General features: G+C 46.0%; 1 protein-coding gene across 1 annotated transcript in view; it reads right to left on the bottom strand.

The window, feature by feature from the left end:
• The window catches only part of Dnah9 (dynein axonemal heavy chain 9), a 336,148-nt gene that overhangs the window by 4,017 nt on the left and 314,286 nt on the right, over window positions 1-17,845 (bottom strand). Inside the window, exons 64-67 of the mRNA XM_041664051.1 lie at window positions 14,678-14,869; window positions 13,530-13,718; window positions 11,781-11,951; window positions 5,456-5,638 (exon numbers count right to left, since the gene is read on the bottom strand). Coding sequence (XP_041519985.1) covers window positions 5,456-5,638; window positions 11,781-11,951; window positions 13,530-13,718; window positions 14,678-14,869 — 735 coding nt within the window. The remainder of the gene's footprint in view (window positions 1-5,455; window positions 5,639-11,780; window positions 11,952-13,529; window positions 13,719-14,677; window positions 14,870-17,845) is intronic.

Below are 17,845 nucleotides of genomic sequence, written 5' to 3'. Positions count from 1 at the left end.
GCAAGTATGAGGACCTGAGATCTATCCTCCAGATTCCCTGTAAAAACAAAACAAAACAAAACAGTCAGGCATGGTGGTAGGAGCCTTTTAGTCCCAGTGCTGGGGAGATGGAGAGCTCACTGGCCATCTAGCCCTGTGTAACTGGTAAGTTCCAGGTCAATGGGTGACCCAGATAAGATGGATGGCTCCTGAGGAAGAACATCATTCACGGTTGACCTGTGGTCTCCATATGCATGTGTTGTGTATATACTCCCCTCCACCCACACAAACAGATCTCCCTGACACAGATGTGAACAGCAGTGAAACTATGCACCATGTACCTATGATTGTGGTATGTGCTTAGATGTATTTGTCCAAACCCATAGGAAGGGCAACACTATGAGAGATCCCCAAGCAAACTGTGGACTCTGGTGTGTCACTGCATTCATCAGTTGTGATGAATGTAAACTTTGCAGGGTGCTAGGAGTATTTTGTGTGGCAGGGCTGGCCGGATGTGAATCTGTAATTGCTATGCACTTAAATACTATGCTAGAAAAACTAAGGTCTAATTTTTTAAAATGCAATACTTAATTTAGAACCTTTCAGAAATCTAAACTCCCTTTGACAGCCAATAAACATAAAATATGTAACTTTATTCCTTAACATTTTTCTCACATCCGCTTATAATATCATTTGCAATGACTAACCGAGAATGTACTGCCTCCTAGGCTTCCCCACTTTACTGCAGAAGCAAGAACCACCGAGGAAGCAGAGCCGCCTTGTAGTTTGGTTTCTGAATGTAGGCATTTTCATTACTTTGAGTAGAAGCAGAAAGGGTTGGTCTTTTAAGTAGCTGGAGGCAACAGTGTCCTTCCTGGATTCACCAAGTGTACCTGCATTGCCTTCTGAGGCCTAGGGGAATATAGCACTGGTGGTCTCCATGCCAACCTGTTCTAAGATTTTGCCAGATGGATATAGGGGGATAGATAAAGTCTATGGCCAAACTCTGGGCACCAGCCCTTCACTTTAAAAATAATTCTTCATCTTTTTAATTTTGTGTGCAAATGTGTCTAAGTTTATCCTACTGCGTGCAGTCTCTGCAGGGGCCAAAAGGTGTTGGCTTCTCTGGTGTGGTAGTTTTAGCCTGCCAGAGGTGCTGAGACCCAAACTGGGGTCCTCTACAGAGCAGCATGTGCTCTTAAGGATGAGCCTGCAGCAGCCCTTAGTCCAGCTCTTCTTAAAAATCATACAATGAAGAAAATGGTTTCCTAACTTCCTGGCCTGGATCTGAGCAGCACTGTTAATATCTAAGTCTGCCTGCTCACAGGGTAGGTCAGCGAAAAGAAAACTTACAAATCTGGCTCTTCCATTTATTTAGCAGCCTTGTGTTCCAGGGCCCAGAGACACACTTCAGTCCGTGTAGCACCTTTCCCAGGTATGAAGGCTGCTTGTCTGTGACCTTACCTGCTTGATTCATCCCTATACACAAGTGCCTTCGTAACCTTCCTTTAGTGCAATAGAATGGAAACCTTCTTTGTCCTATAGTCACAATGTGTTCAAAGCTAGATTCATAGGCTGCAGTTAGTCCAAAGCCAAGAAAGACGGCATAGAGACCAGAAACTTCCCTTTGGAAGGCTGTGGTCACATGGTAACAGCAGCGTTCAGCCCATAGAGGACAGGCTGGGGATAACACTCCCTTGAGGGCTTCATGCCACACCCTGTACTGAGGGTCAGGGTTAGACCATTCTTCTCAGGAAAATGCTTTCTGTAATTAGCTTTCTCCGACACCATGCTGGGGCTTGAATCTGGTGCCTTCATACATTCTAGGTAAGCACCACACCCTTGAATTACTCCAACCCTTAGTGGTGGAAAACAGTTTTGCTACATACTTAAGGCTAGTCTGGAATTTGTAATTTCACCTCCTAAGAGCAGGGATTGCTGGCATACATATATGCATACATATACACACATACATATATATGTATATATATGCACACATATGTATACCATATATATATATATGACATATAGACACACACACACACACATCATTACCCCTGGCCACTAGATTTCATTATTATAAATCACCAGGAAGTAGAATAAGAGTCCCACATCTTCCACAGTGGCTAACTCATTTTAGTCTCTGGTAGAGAACAAGATAGCTAAAGGTATCAGCCCTGGGTAGCTGCTGAATGGGTGATGATTCAAAGGATCAGAACATGACGCCCCTTACATTTGATCTGAAAGTCAACATAGTCTGCAGGAGTCAAGACCCAGAGCCAGCCTTTGCATTTGAACATTTCACAAATTTAGAAAAACTAAAGCCTAGTGGAAAAAGCCAAGGCCATCCATCATTTGAATAATGAGACGTTCCAGACATGCCCAGATGTCAGGCTAGCCAAATGAAATGGGACCCATGGGGGTTCTGAGGTTTTCTGGCAGCTGCATTTCAAAGCATGAAACAGGTAAGTTTAATTTCTCTAATGTTCCTTTTTAATGCAATATACCAAATGTTTGGATATATAACCAAATGTTTGGATATACAATCAATGTAAATTATTAATGACAGTTTATAGCTTTTGGTCTTCTTTCTTTGAAATCTGATGTGTCATTTACATTAGTATCTACTGTATTGGACAAGTCTAAAAGCTTGGATTCTCGTGTTTTCCCCTGTAGGAAGAGAATTTTCTAAATAATCTATCATATGTGTTTTGTTGAAAATTACAAAGAGTGGGAAAAATGAAGCACCATTTAAAAATCTTGTAGATGAGGCTTTTGTGCATCTGGCTAATGAGAATGAGAACACCTAGGGAGGTCAAGAGCCAGATGTCTGACAGTGGTGAGTTCCCGAGAGAAATCCTCTCTGTGGAACGTGTATGGCCTGCTGGCTTTCCCCCAGATTTCATCTCTACCCACATTCTGTGTACTTTGAGATGCTCCAGGCTTATAGGGCTGTATCTGGCAGCTCAGCTAGGACTTTCTGGGCATGTGGTTTTTACAGCCATTTTTATCACAAAGGCTAAGAGTGTTTGGCTAATGACTCAAAGGGTCAGGCATTTGTAACTGTGGTGCCTGGTTCAGGATGTCATTTGGCTTGGCTTGTGTGCTAGGGGACTGGAGATGGCCACTTTTTCCTACACTGAACCAGCAGCAGCCTTGAGTGGGGCATGTCTGCTGAAGAGAAGCGAAGGACAAAGGGAAAGATCAGCAGGTCACCTAAGACCCTTTTCCCCAAGCTTGGAAGCCGACTTCCCCACTGTTCCATCTAGCAGGTGCTGGTGTGCTCTATGTCCTAGCCAGCCTCCTGTTGTAGCTGCTGCTTTCCCTGCTCTGAACTCTGCCTCCTTTTGCCATGGGGTACATCCTCTGCTTTTCCTCTTTCATGCTGTGCTTCAGAAGCTGCACTCACTCCCAGGGTCATCTGGCACTGCTTATAGGGCTTCCCCGTGAAGTCATCAGGGAGAACAGTAGGACCGGTGGACGGAGATAGAGATGGGAGAATGTGTTGTGAGTCTGATGGCCAGGCTACTCGGGACTGCCCTCATGAAACTGTTTCCTCGAGAGGATTCTGATTGGATACTACCCTCCAGGTCATACAGGCTGCTTACTACTTCTAGGTCATTGTATCACCTTCTAGAAGTTCATCTTACTACACTCTGTTCTTTGTCTAGGTGAACTCTAGAAGGCTCTGGGTCCTCTGCTCTGATCCTTAGCAGCCCTGTCCTTTTGTCCCCAACTGTCCCTATCTACCTTTTCTCAAAGGTCTCTCTGTGCCGCCTTCTCCGCAGCCTTCTCTGATCTCAGGGTCTTTACCTGCTTCCTCCTTTAGCCTGTTTACAAACTCCACCTTCCATCAGGCTGACCTGGCAGGGAAGGCTCCTCTTCCGCCTATCTGTATCCTTCCCCACAGAGCCCATCAATCAACATTGTGGGAACTAGCCTGAAAGGAATGAAACTCTGTACTGCTTCTCTGTCTTTGCACAGTCATTCTTCATGATTGACTACACAGAGCCACAGTGAAGGTTCTTAGAAGAAAAATGAGTGAACAAATTGGAAGTCGAATGGGTAAATAGCCTGCTCCAAATTGCATGGCGTCAGTAAGTTATGACTGCAGCAAACCTAGTCAAGATAGTTGCCACTGTATACCTACTTCCCCAGGACTATTCAAGATAATTGCCACTGTATACCTACTTCCTCAGGACTATTCAAGATAATTGCCACTGTATACCTACTTCCTCAGGACTATTCAAGATAATTGCCACTGTATACCTACTTCCCCAGGACTATTCAAGATAATTGCCACTGTATACCTACTTCCCCAGGACTATTCAAGATAATTGCCACTGTATACCTACTTCCCCAGGACTATTCAAGATAATTGCCACTGTATACCTACTTCCCCAGGACTATTCAAGATAATTGCCACTGTATACCTACTTCCCCAGGACTATTCAAGATAATTGCCACTGTATACCTACTTCCCCAGGACTATTCAAGATAATTGCCACTGTATACCTACTTCCCCAGGACTATTCAAGATAATTGCCACTGTATACCTACTTCCCCAGGACTGGAGATGCCGAATATGACAGGCAAGGGCCTGCTTTACATTTGAGATTGCTGTGGAATTTTGCGTTTATCTGATTATATCCTGGCACAGAACTTTAAAGCCATCAAACACTGCCTGTCCCCAATAGCCCGGGCATTCCCGTTTCATCTTCTATATTACTTCCTTCTGTCCACATTGTGCATGTGTATGGGGGTTGGAGATTAAAAGAAGAAAAATTAGAATAGTCGTAGATTTTGTGCTACTTGGTACTTTCTTTAGGTGTCTACATGTAGAAAATTCAGTTTTTTTGTTTTTTTTTTTTCCACACACGACTGTGATTTTGTAACCCCAAAAGCTAGCCACGAAGCACCAGCAGAATCCAGACTTGGCTTTTGGGGGCCTAGCTGAGTGTTCACTGTAAGCTACAAGGCCAGTTCCTAGATAATAGACATACTTCTAAGACACTGGGGGTCAAACTCAGGGCCTTGTGTATGCTGGGCAAGCTCTTGCATTGAGCTGTTCTGCCTGCCAGAGATTATAACTCCTTTTATTAAAAATGTCACTTGTACTTTAATCCCAGCACTTGGGAGGCAGAGGCAGGCGGATCTCTGTGAGTTCGAGACCAGCCTGGTCTACAGAGCTAGTTCCAGGACAACAGGCTCCAAAGCCACAGAGAAACCCTGTCTCGAAAATCAAAAAAAAAAAAAAAAAATGTCACTTGTAGAAGACCCACTGAATAGGGACCGAGCACTATGCTGATTCTTTCAGATGTCCCCAGGGCTAGACTCCAGCTTCTGTGGAGTGACACCTTTCAAGCATTTAGATGGCTTCAGAACAGTGGCCCTTCAGCTCCCAGGCCCCCTGGTGTCTGCCACTCTGTCCCTGTGGGTTACAGCCATGTCCTCTGGCAATGTTTCTCCTGCTCACCTGTAAACCGAGGTGCAGCTCTCTTAGTGAGCGCCGGATCTCTCTGGTGAGGATGTTCATGCGTTCACACTCCTGGAAGGCAACTACAATGTAGGGGGTGCGTTCCTCCACCTTGGCCATGAGCTCTGGGATGTTAAACTCATCGGTCACCCGATCCAGTATTTCTTCCAGAAGGGTCTTGACCTGTTCCCATGGTAGAAAATATGGGGTTAAGGAGGGACTCCATGGAAAGACATGCCTGGTATGGTAAATCTGGCCAATAACCTCACAAGCTCTGTGGGTATTAGGCTTCTACCTTTATTAATCTGCTAAATGGACATAGTATCAGACTGCCTTCTAAATCCATAGTTCTCTACCTATAGAGTAGTGTAGCTCTTTGACCTCAGCAGAGAAGTTGCTCTGTACTGGAGATAAGGGTTAGCACAGAAACTCAAACCAGTCAAAGTGCTGAGGATATAAGTGAGTGTGGGGTGCTTAGTCACACATGGGACATCTGTATCACTTCAGGGATCGGGACTATTGCAGGAGAGGGGGCAGGAAGACTAATAGCCAGAAGCTGGTGAGGACCTGAGCAAAGCAATGTCAGGACATGATAGGACTGTCGTACTTTTAAACTCAATAACAGCTGTGGTTGCTTGCAAAAGATTAAGGGAGTCAGCTTCTACCCCTGAGTTGGTTATTGAAAAAAAAAAACACATGGATTGAGGGTGTATGGAGATGAGAGTTCTGAATAAGGAGTTAGAGGAAGGAGTAGGGGGTGAATATGATCAAAATAGATTGTTTGAAATTCTCAAAAATTAAAGTTTTTTTTTTTTTTTTTTAATGAAGGAATTCCATCCTCCTGTAATGGACACTAGATGACAGTCACCAATCACTTGCTGCCCTGCCTCTCATCACACTTAAGTCAGCTAGGCCAGGGTTGAGGAGTGACCTCAGGACACTTCTCTCCAGAGGCTGGCTAGTTCTCTGTGACTTGTGTCACCAGCTTAAAAAGATAAACACACCTTTCTAAGAATTGAGGTTGAAAAACTCACAGGCTGACCCAGTTAGCCACAGCAACTAAAGTAGAAAGCCATAAGACTCTGACCTAAGATGTCCCTTGTAGGTCACACGGGCTGCGGTGATGAGCACCTATAACGTGTGTGTGTGCGCGCATGCGTGCCCATGCACACATCCACAGCCTTCCAAGTCAGTGGTTCCCATATCCCAGGTCCAGTGAACCATGCATCAAAAATCAAGCATGCCTTGTCATTATTCTATAGACAGTATAACTGTTTGTACAACTTTAGACATTGTAACTAATCTAGGGAGATTTAAGGAATATGAAATGGATGGGCTGTAGCTCAGTAAAGTACTTGTCTAGCATGTAGGAGGCCCAGCACGGTATAAAAGTATACCAGAGGATGTGCATAACTTATATGTAGATACTAAGCCATCAACATAAAAGGCATTTGAGACTTTGGCATCCCACAAGGAGGTGTGGATATTGAGGAGACCCCCCCCCCACACACTCTATTCTGTATTTCCAGGAGGTTTTCTATGTGGTTTTCTGTTTATAAAAGAGGCCTGGCCCATCTATCATGTAAACTCCCACAATCCATTTTCCCACACTAACTATCAGCTTATTAGACCAGGGGAGCCAAAATAACCCGGATTTCTCTGCTAGAAAATTGGAAGTGAGGTACAGAGATTGTGGGTTATCTGGGGGCAAGCACTTGCAGGCTGAGTCTGCCATTTTGGAGTAAATGAGTAAACCCGGGAGGTTTGTTAGCAGAGAAAGACAAATGAAGCGGTGCATACATAATGGCCTTATGGGCAGCAGAGTAGCCTAGGAGAAGCAGGAAGGGAGCAGGTGAGCAAGCACCAGCCCTCCACGTCCTAAGAGCTGAGCTCCAGAGGCTTGCACTGGTTTGGGCTTTGTCGGCTCTGACATCTCCATCCCTTCCTCCAACAGTAGGCCTCTATCTCTTTTGAGAAATTATTTCCTCCCCATCTTTCTGGACACAGTCATCGGCTCAAGCATTTCCTTACTCAGTCCTCATGGGATGCAAGCAAGTCAGTTAGGTCTCAGGTTTTCATCCATGAGCATATTCACTGGAGTCTTGACTGGCTCCCCTCCCCCAACTCCCAGGGTTGACTTGAAGATCAAATGAGCTGATGGATGTCACAGCATCTGAAAGCTTTAAAGGACTATATAAATGTAAAGGGTGATTAATATTCACCTTGCCTTGAATTGCTAACACACGATCCATTCCCCAGGAAAAAGAGCTGATGGTAGAAAAAAGGAAACCAAGAGCCTATCACCCCATGCCAAATGGGTCTCTGGTTGCTGTCAGAGCAAAAAGTAGAATAGAATCTTAATGGTACCTGAAAGCTGCTGCCAGGGCCGAAGACAAACGGCTAAGTTTATATTATATTTCTGTCTCTGGAGTGGGATTGAAGAAACAGTTCTGTATCAGTGAGCGGCCATTTGGCGGTGACTCACAAAGAGATGAAAAAATGGTCCGGAGGCATTGCTCCAGAATACAGGAGGATGGGGACACAGAGTTCTTTCCTGCTTCTCATCAGGTCAGAAGGGGTCTGGAGGCCTGGGGAGGAGCTGGGCACAGACAAAGGAGGACTCTTGTGCTCAGGGAGCCTCAGGGATCCTTCAGAGGGGATGGGTGGGTTCCAAGGGATTAGCTCTACTTCATTTCCATAAACCAACACCTTTGCTTTTTCTTCTCTTTGGGAAAGTAAATATATATTTACCAGAAATATCAAGAAAAACAGCTTCTAGAATCTTCTCTTCTTATAAGAGGGAAAATGCTGTTAAGCTGCCAATATTTGACTGGTCTTGCAGATTTCCTTCAATGTACAGAACACTTTGTCTTTTCAGTCATCAGCCAGCCACATTCACTTGACAATTGTCATTTATGCATTTATCAACTCACCCACCCACCACCATGCCTATCAGTCTTTCTCTCTCTCTCTACACACACATGTACATATACATATACATCTATCTCTCTTTCTCTGTCTTCTAATCTTTTTCTCCCCCTTAGTATTGGGGATTGAACCGGTGTCTTATGCATGCTAGGCAAGCACTCTACCACTGAGCTGTCCCTATAGATCTTTTATTTATTTACTTATTGAGACAGGATTTCACTTTGTAGCCCTGGCTGGCTTGGAACTTGCTATGAAGACCAGGCTGGCCTTGAACTCACTGAGATCTGCCTCCTGAGTGCTGGGATTAAAGGTGTCCACCACTGCCCAGCAATTTTATTATTCTTTTTTTTTTTGCTTTTTCGAGACAGGGTTTCTCTGTGGTTTTGGAGCCTGTCTGGAACTAGCTCTTGTAGACCAGGCTGGTCTCGAACTCACAGAAATCCGCCTGCCTCTGCCTCCCGAGTGCTGGGATTAAAGGCGTGCGCCACCACCGCCCGGCTATTATTCTTTTTAAAAAGAAAACTCTCCTTTTTTCACTTTACATACCAATCCCAGCTCCCACTCCCTCCTCTCCTCCCACACTTAATTTGTAAGCCAGCTCTCTAGGTCTTAAAGAAATTCAATCCATCACAAGTAGCAATCTTTGTGATCCTAGACTTTGAGGTCTCTAAGAGTACCTTCATAAAGATACTCCTACAACAGGTCAGACAATGCATTTGTGGTTTTTCTGTTTTGCATTTAAATATTTGAGAAATTTAAGCTATACTTTCATCAAAGTATGAGGAATCTGGTTTACTTTTCTCCAAATGGCTTTTTCTCAGCCCCAATAAATCATGTCCTTGAGCATCAAACTGCTTCATCACTACAGAGGGGAGAAAGGCTTGTATCCCAGAACACTACTGGAGGAGACCACTGCTCTGGCAGATCAGAGTCTCTAGGTTTGGATGTTGAACCCAAATCTTCAGTATCTCAGAATATGACTGGATTTGAACGCAGACCTTTACAGAGGAAATTATGTGGTAATGGGGCCATTAAAGTTGACCCCAATCCAATCTTATTAGTGAAGAAGAGGAGGTTTGGGTACACACAAGAAAGGAAACAAGGCCACATGAGGACATAGTTGAGGAAGTGGCCGCTGCAAGAAAGAAGTGATGCCTCAGAGACAATCACACCCACCTGTACCTTAATGGGGACTCTAGTTTGCAGGTATATGAGGACATGGCTTTCTCTTACAAGTTACCTGGGTAGTGGAATTTCGTTATAGTGGTCTTAGCAGAGGATGCACAGGATGCCCTCCTCCTGGCTGTTAGCAGCGGATGTACAGGATGCCCTCCTCCTGGCTGTTAGCAGAGGATGCACAGGATGCCCTCCTCCTGTCTGTTAGCAGATCTGTTTGCCCAAAATGGTCCTCAGTGAAACCCACGTGGGTTAAAGTATGGTGGACACGGTTTGTCTCCTCCCCAGTCTTCCCAACCCTTGCCCTTCTTCTTTTAGACTCACAGCAGCCAGCTACACGAACCCCAGCTTCCCCTCACGGAGGTGAAAACATAGCAGTAATAGACTTGGGTCAAGGTTTCAAAAGTGTGGGTGAAAAGGCGAGCTCTGGCTTTGGCTCTCCTGACCTGCAGAGCTGTAAGAACAGAAGAACCAACTGCAAAACAATTCTGAGGAGTGGGACAAGGCATGATGGGATGTGCACCCAATAACCTGAATGTATGCTATGCATGATGGGAGCTGAACCTTGCTTCAGTTCTCCTGTCCATTACTTACACGTCCTGGCTGTGGCCAGAAACAAGCGCATTTTTCTTTCTGGGTGACTCGCTGCTTCCCCTCATCCTCTGATTTTATGTTACACATGGAATGGTGGAAAGGCTAATTAATGTGCTCATTTACATCAAAGTCATTAATGTACCAAACTTGGTTTAACCCTGTGCCATGGTTTGAATCTGAAACGTACCCCATGGATTCGTTTTGAAGGCTGCAGATCTCTGGGCAGTAGGTAGGGCCTAGCTGGCGAAAGAAGGCCACTGGGGTCTGTTCTTCACCTCTGCTTCTGACCATGCTCGCTCTGCTTCAGGGTCTATTCCAGTGTGAAGAACATGTCTATCCCATGCTCCCACCATGGACGGAGCTGTTCTATCTACACTGCCTTCCATGCCATGGGAGCAGAAATCCCTCTGAAACTATCAGCCAAAGCAAGCTCTTCCTAAGCTGTCTCTGTTGGGTATTCTGGTCACAGAGATGTGTCAGCCAACAACTTCCTAACACTCAGAATTCCCTTTTCTTTTTTCCAGCATCTGAAGACTGACCTTAGGGGCCTTGCGCATGCCAGGCAAGTGCTCTACCACTGAGCTTACCCATCCCCCTGAGAGTTAGACTTTCCAACCCTTAGTTCATTCTTAGCATATAATAACTTTTTAACTCCTGTTGGAAGCATATCACTCCCAACGTTTAACAAAAGTTTAGCTCCCTCAGTGTCAGTCAGTTTGCTTTCGCTGAATCAGCCCCTGCCTGAGGCGTGAATGTTGGGTAAGTACCCAGCTTTTCTACCCTAATCTTCCAAAGCTGTTTACTTGGGAGCCCCCTGGTGGCTCCAGTTACAGCAATGGTTCTCAACCTGTGGATAGGTGTCCCCACACCAAATGTCTACATTACAATTCAGAACTGGAGCACCATTAATGTGATGAAGTAGCCAGGGAATAATTTTATGGTTAGGGGTTATCTCAACATGAAGAACTGTATTAAAGGGTCGCAGCATTAGGAAGGTTGAGAGCCACTGAGTTAGAGGGACCTGGCAGTGCCCTGGGGTGGATGTGGGTTGCAGACACACATCTCTTCTGAGTAGAATTCACTGGTCTCAGAAAAAGATTATCAATAAATTTCACTCTGGTGGCCCATTCTTCAGTCTTCTGTTCCCCCAACATCATGTTAAGCCCCCTCCCCACTTTGCCTTTGGTTCTTCTCAAACCCATATGCCAGTCACCCTAGTTTGTTTTCTGCATTAATTTCTCACTAGCTTCACTAATTTCTCACTAGCTTCATAAAACTTCAAGTTTTGCGCTTGAAGCATTTAGTGTCCATTATCACTGGGACTGGAGGTCCTTCACCATGATGGAAGTGTGGCTGCCCAGAGGGGCTCTGGTTGGTAGCTGAGTAGAAAGGTGTTTTGCAATTAACCACAGCATCATTCTTTACTTTGCCCACAAAAATCCAGAAGTTGGTATCAACGCCCCCATGCCCTTGCAGCTCAGTCCCGAGCTTCCCTCATTTCAACAACCTGGCTAAATGAAATCTGACTTTGAACTGGCAAGGCCATCTGCTAATGTTAGTGGAAGAAGGCGTCTTCTTGCAAGCCTTGGGGGTCCCCAAACTATCGCAGGCAATACCCACCACGCACCTTTTCTTCCCTTGTAATGCTGGCTCCATCTCCAACTTGGTGGTCCCGAGGCTGCATCTCCAGCACCGTTCGGAAGAGCTTTTCCGATATCTGGGTTAGAAAGCCAATCTCGGCATTCGGGTGGAGGCCGTACAGGTAGGGAGACTCTGGGGGCAACTCGGCATCGATATACTGAAACCAAGGGAGAGAGCAGCCAAAGAGTGAGTAACTTGTCTGCAAGGTCCGCTGTGGGACACAGCACCAAAACTCTGGTGGAGGACCACAGCATATTTCACCCACTGGGCGCAGTTTCCCCCAGTCTGCTCTAGACGTCATTCTCACTTCACACCAGACCAGTTCCCCATGACTCCCGTACAGAACACCCATGTGACTGGGAGAGAGGTGGCAGGCAGCTTGGCTGTAAACTGAAAGGCTCACACTCCCAAGAAAAGGTGGAGATGAAGCATCTTAAAGCACGGTGTCCCCTCAACACATACCTGGTTCTGGTAGCCACGGATAGACTGCCTAAAAATCTTGCCGTGTTTATAAAAGTTGCTTTCTTCATCTCCTGTTTTGTGTACCCTTCGCAGCCTTTTTTTTTTTTTAAAGGTGAAGACTATAACCCCAGTTAAGCTCCTCAAGGGGCTTTGAGATCTAGTTACTGACTAGTTTAAATGTTGCTTGTTCTTTAAAGGCAATTTTGTGATTTTGCTTGCATTGCCGGACCCTCGGCAGGGGCCCTGGAACCATCTCTGATCTGGCAGATTCCAGAGAAGTGGAAGGAAGGGATCTACCTTAGCCCTTTAGGAATGTGCCAGTCCCACTACTGTGGGACGCAAGGACCAGGCCTCCTCAAGGATGCTGTTCTGGCAGGTGGATTGTTCACAGACACCAGGGGATGCTCTTGCACCACTATCTCTGGCAAAGCCTCTCAAGGTGGTTAGAACTTTCTTATTTCTCACAAGGAGAACCCTAGTTTTGAATTTCTTCTTTTAGGTATGACTCTTCTGGAGCAAATGACTTCTATGACTATGATTCTTAAGTTTTAGAATTAGATGTTTTTTAAAGTTTCTATGACCACTCTTTCCCCTTAAATTTCGTATAAACTGTGTTAAGTTTTCATTCTTTTGAGACTGCTTTAAAGTCTAAAAATCTTTTTGCCCCCCTCCATTATCTCTCAGTAGATTTCTCATGGCAGGTTAAAAAGAGAGCTGAACGCTTTAAAAATAAATACAACAATAGCACAAGAAAACTGAAATGATAGTAAGAAAAATCTCAGTGAAAAGACCTTTCTTTTATGTGAGTGTATATGTCTGTGTCCATAGCAACCAATAGGATATGGGAGGAGAGACTGATCTGGATACAAGATCATTTTTTTCTCGAAGTTCTTACCTGAGCGTTTTCCTTGTTAATGTTATTTTTGTCAACATCTTGCATAAAAACAAGTAAATAACTGCCCCTGTGCTATTTGTAGAAAAGATTAACAAACAGAATTGTGGGACCAAACACCAAGGATACAAAGATCCCCATGCTCAATTTCTCTTTAACTTGAGGCTGGAAATCCTGAGCCTCTTGAGTTGAGCAAAGCAAGCTCGGGGCAGAGAGCAAGGTTAAAATATGCTCAGCTCTTCTGGTCATCCTTTTCTGGCCCCAATCTTGTTCCAGTGTGAGCATGTGCAGGCTGCACTGTGCAGGGCAGACAGGAGGAATACTCAGTCCCCCCGCCCCCCATGAGACCACCATACTGCTGTAAACACAGCAGTACCTCACCTGATGATAACCACTGTAGTCCTTGTTGCCCGGAAGTGGGAACCCCGGAGCCAGAGACAGCTCTCCTAGCATTTCCGGCCGAATGAATTCCTCCAGGTAGGTTCTGCAGAGTCTCCTGTCCCAGTCGTCTGTGATGTGGCCCCCATACATAATCTCACCAAACAGGTAGCGCAAGTCATCATAGGGCACCTGAGTTACAGGGGAGAGAGCAGGAAAGAATGGTTTCCCCACAAGCTTTGGGGCTGGATACTTCCTGAGATAAAAATGATGTCTTTTAAAACTGCTCCCAGAGCCTGGCAGTATTAGGTACGCTTGGGGCTATCACTAAAGGCTTGAAGAATTATAGCAGGCTTTCCCTAGGAGCCCTTCACACAGGCAATGAATGTCAAATGGAGGAAGTGAGGACTGTGACCCTTTTAAAATCTTCTGGCGTTGATAACAAGATCAGTTGTCCCCTTCTGAAAGTTCACAGCCAATAAAAGACAGCTTAGAAGATCTCTGGGATAAGAGTTAGGGAGGGAAGGCGTTTGAGACAAGCCAACTAACAAAGGGGAGAAGCTAAGAGGCTGGGCTTCCCAGGACCTAGGACTCTAGGCAGGATTTCACAGGGCGTTTGAGCCTGTGGCCTTGCTGATGCTCCAGACAGTAGGATCCTTGATGGTATGAGCAGTCCCTTAGGTAGAAGACTTTGTTAGCAGAAGTTTCTCTGAAATGGAAGCAACCAAGAGGAGGCTGACTACAGTATGAATTTGGCCTTTTCTCCACCCGTGGCAAAACCACGGCCACGGGAGGAGCTGTGTGTAGCCCATGAAAGCTCTGCCCCATTGGGCACCTAATCAAGTTGGGTTGGGAACTTACAGTAAGTGAGTATGAGGTCTCTTCCTGCCAATCCACAATCCCTGTTCTGCTGGGAGGACATACAGGTGGTCTGAGAAGTATCTGGATGGAGTTTCATGAGGCTGACTGTTGGGTTCCTTTGTTTCCTGTGCTCTGACCTCACGGTAGTACTTCTCAGCCTTAGGTCGGTCCTGGGCTTGGGACTTCCTTATCTCACTTGTATGGGGTCTTAGACCTTCCTCATGCCACACAACCCTTGTGCATGGGAAGGCCACATTATAATGACCTTCACCCATACCCCTTTGCTATACCTTTGTGTTAGCCTCCAGAAAATTGTAGAGCACATTGACAGAGATGGTGAGGTCCCCTGTGTTAAAGGGGTAGGACCGGTTCCATCCCTGCGGCCCAAACTTGCGTCTTTCGGCAACCACTGCGTGAAAGTAACAGAGAGCGAAGAGGATGCTCTTGAACTCCGTCTCCCGGGAACACATTTCCAGAGTGTCCTGGAAGAGAAACATCATTAACAATGCTGGCACCGTTTCTGTCACCTGTGGTAGGTGAGGGCGTGGTGAAGATCTGGTTCACACTGGGTAAGGTTATGGTAAGTCATGTTTAGGGTTTGATGCCGGTGAAGGGACTAGTGGTTTTACTCAGGTGGGGCAAGGTGGGGCTCAGAGTTTGAGGCAGTCGTGCGGAAGAGATAAGTTCCAGTCCAGCCCCTGAGTTAAAATTCATATTCGGGCTACATACAGTGCATTTGGTCTATGATTTGACTTTGTGCATATGGATTAACTACTTAGGTGCCTGAGCATAGGTAATGCCAGCAGCAGATGGTCTGTGGATATGAATGTCGTATTCATTCTGTCAATGTCACTATGCCCCAGGTAGGTGTGAACCCCTACAGCCTTACCTCTAAACTGTCCTCTCCTGCCCATCATGGAATAAGGATGTGTCCTTCCAGCTATGTGATAAGGGGCCCCTGGCTTCTGTACCGAAGAGCTTCTGAAATGAGGGGGCAGATGGGGACCAGCCTCACAGCACTGAGAGATGGTGGGCCATCTGTGCTCCCCACTGCTCCTCACTGCCCTCATGGCCTGAGCAGGAGAGGTCAGACAGGAGATTGAGTGAACAGTATGGAGGGGTGTGTGACCACAGAGCATGAGGAGGGGCAGAGATGGAGCCCAGGATGAAGGGGAGACAGAATCAACAGGAAGGAAAGGAGCAGCCGCCACTTCAGAGGAAGTCGGTGAGGTCCTGCTTGGAGGACTTTGAGGAGGATGGCGGTGATGAAGGACAGAGGATAGTAGGGAGGCGATCTCTGGATCCTTGGGAACAAACAAACAAATACTTTTTTTTTTTTCTAAATGAGACTCTCTGTTCATTTTGGAGCAAGATGTAGTAGCTAGAGCCCAAAAAGGTACTCTCACAGCTTTCACCACTAGATTCATTCAGTCCCCATACTTCTAAGAGCCACTTCCAGGCTGTGTTTATACGGGGCAGGGCCACAGAGGAAACACTGGGAACTTCTGGTGTTGCTCATGTTCTTATGAGACACTCCTGAACACATGGCATCTCTGTGGTGCCCTCACTGGGTCAGAGGGGGAATGGAGGGTAAAGATATTACCTTGTGAGACATTAACAACTGTTTTCTGGATAGAGCAGTTCTCCATAAACTATAGGATGCTATGTTACTTCTTTCACATTTGGGAATAAGAAATCCTGACAACATGTGGGAAAATGCCTTCAAGCACAAATGCCTCTAATGCCCAGACTGGCTGACAGTGATAAGCACTCACAAAAAAAGTTAGAATAAAATAATCACCCCCAAATAGTGTAATTATTAGGGAAGCGGGAATGAAAAGGAGACCAAGGAATTTATGCCCTCATATGGTTAAGGTGGCCTCTGGGGGAGCAGGGTGAATTTACAAAGGCCTCCACTATAAACAGCGAGCAGCCTCATGAATCTGTCCTTCTCAGACTGAGTTACTTTAGTTACTTAGGGTGTCTATAAACTGTCAATGGACCTTTCGAGGTAAGGACTACATGGCCAGGAAGAGAGAACATCTCTTCAACTTTATTCCCACTTGAGTAGCCAAGCCTGGACATCAGGAGTGCGGGGAAAGAAGCCTAGGGGCAATGACCCACACTCTGGCTGTGAAGAGGAGACCATGTCCCACAGCCTGGCTGTGAAGAGGGGGCCAGGTATATTTCATGATAAGGAAGTACAGCAGGTGAGATCTACCACCTCCCAACTGTCCAAGCCCCTCAAGGCAGGGCAGCAGAGAATGGCTGGCTGCTGGGCCTGTGGGTCTAGAGCCAGATCAGCACATTCTACTGCTTTCCCCTTCTGATGGTCCCCACTGCCACTTCCATCCTCTTCCAACCTCTCTCCCTGCCCCTTCTTGTACTGGGGATTGAACCCAGAGCCTTGTTCATGTGATGTAGTTGCCCTATACTCCGACTTCTAAGTTAAAAAAAAAAAGGCTGTGTAAAACAAACAAGACATAAAATTTCCCATCGCTACCATTTTCAGTGCAAGGCTCACAGGCACTACATGCTGGTGTTGCTGTCCAACCCCACACTTACGAGGGCAAGGCTTCTCTGTTTGGGTTTAGGTGTAAGCCTGTATGTTCCCCATACATAGAATAGTAAAGATAGAAAGTTTAGATGTTTGACCTTTGTACTTGGCACCCAGGAGTACTTAGGAATTTAATTAATTACCTGGGGAAAGTAAGGAAAATACCCCTGGCAAGGAGCCTACCCTAGCTTCTGCCCTGTTTTGCAATGGCCAGGGTATTTTTTTACCCAAAATTTCAAGCTAAAATAATGCTACAACCCCTCGTGGTGCTCCTCACTGTTGGGTGATATCAGGTGTTGGAGGTAGGCGGAAGGAAGACATGAGAAAGGAGGATGGACAAGTTTTGAGTCTTGGGCCTTTGTGCAAGCTTCCTTCTTCAGACTCCGTGACTTCCATGCTATGGTTGTAACATGGTGTCAACAAAACCTTTGGAGACTCTTGCCACCATTTTCACTGTGATGTAAGTTAAACCAGGCCCCAAGGGCTAGTAACACAGGTGGTTAATATGGACTAGCTGGGGACTAGCAGTGTGGGATGGTCCACTTAAGGTTCCTGGATGTGACCTGTGTGTTAGCATGACTGGAAACCAGAGACTCACTGGTAGCATCAGAGAGAAAGACCTCTCTGATGAAACTTCTCTGGCCCCTCGTCCCTACCCTCCTGTGATGAACATCTTCAGGTATTTCCCTTCCCCAGGGAGAAGCAATGAGAAATGGTGTCTTCCTGAGAGGCTGGAAGAGGCCTGAGTTGCACTGCACACACTGCACATAAGGGTTCACTCACCCATGGGCCTGGCTTTAGATTTTTTTTTTTTTTTTTTGGTTTTTTGAGACAGGGTTTCTCTGTGGCTTTGGAGCCTGTCCTAGAACTAGCTCTGTAGACCAGGCTGGTCTCGAACTCA

The sequence above is a fragment of the Microtus oregoni genome, unplaced genomic scaffold (genome assembly GCF_018167655.1).
Source record: "Microtus oregoni isolate MIOR12 unplaced genomic scaffold, Mior012 000015F_ref0000493, whole genome shotgun sequence".
Classification (NCBI taxonomy): Eukaryota; Metazoa; Chordata; class Mammalia; order Rodentia; family Cricetidae; genus Microtus; species Microtus oregoni.
This window is presented reverse-complemented; position numbering and strand designations above follow the sequence as displayed.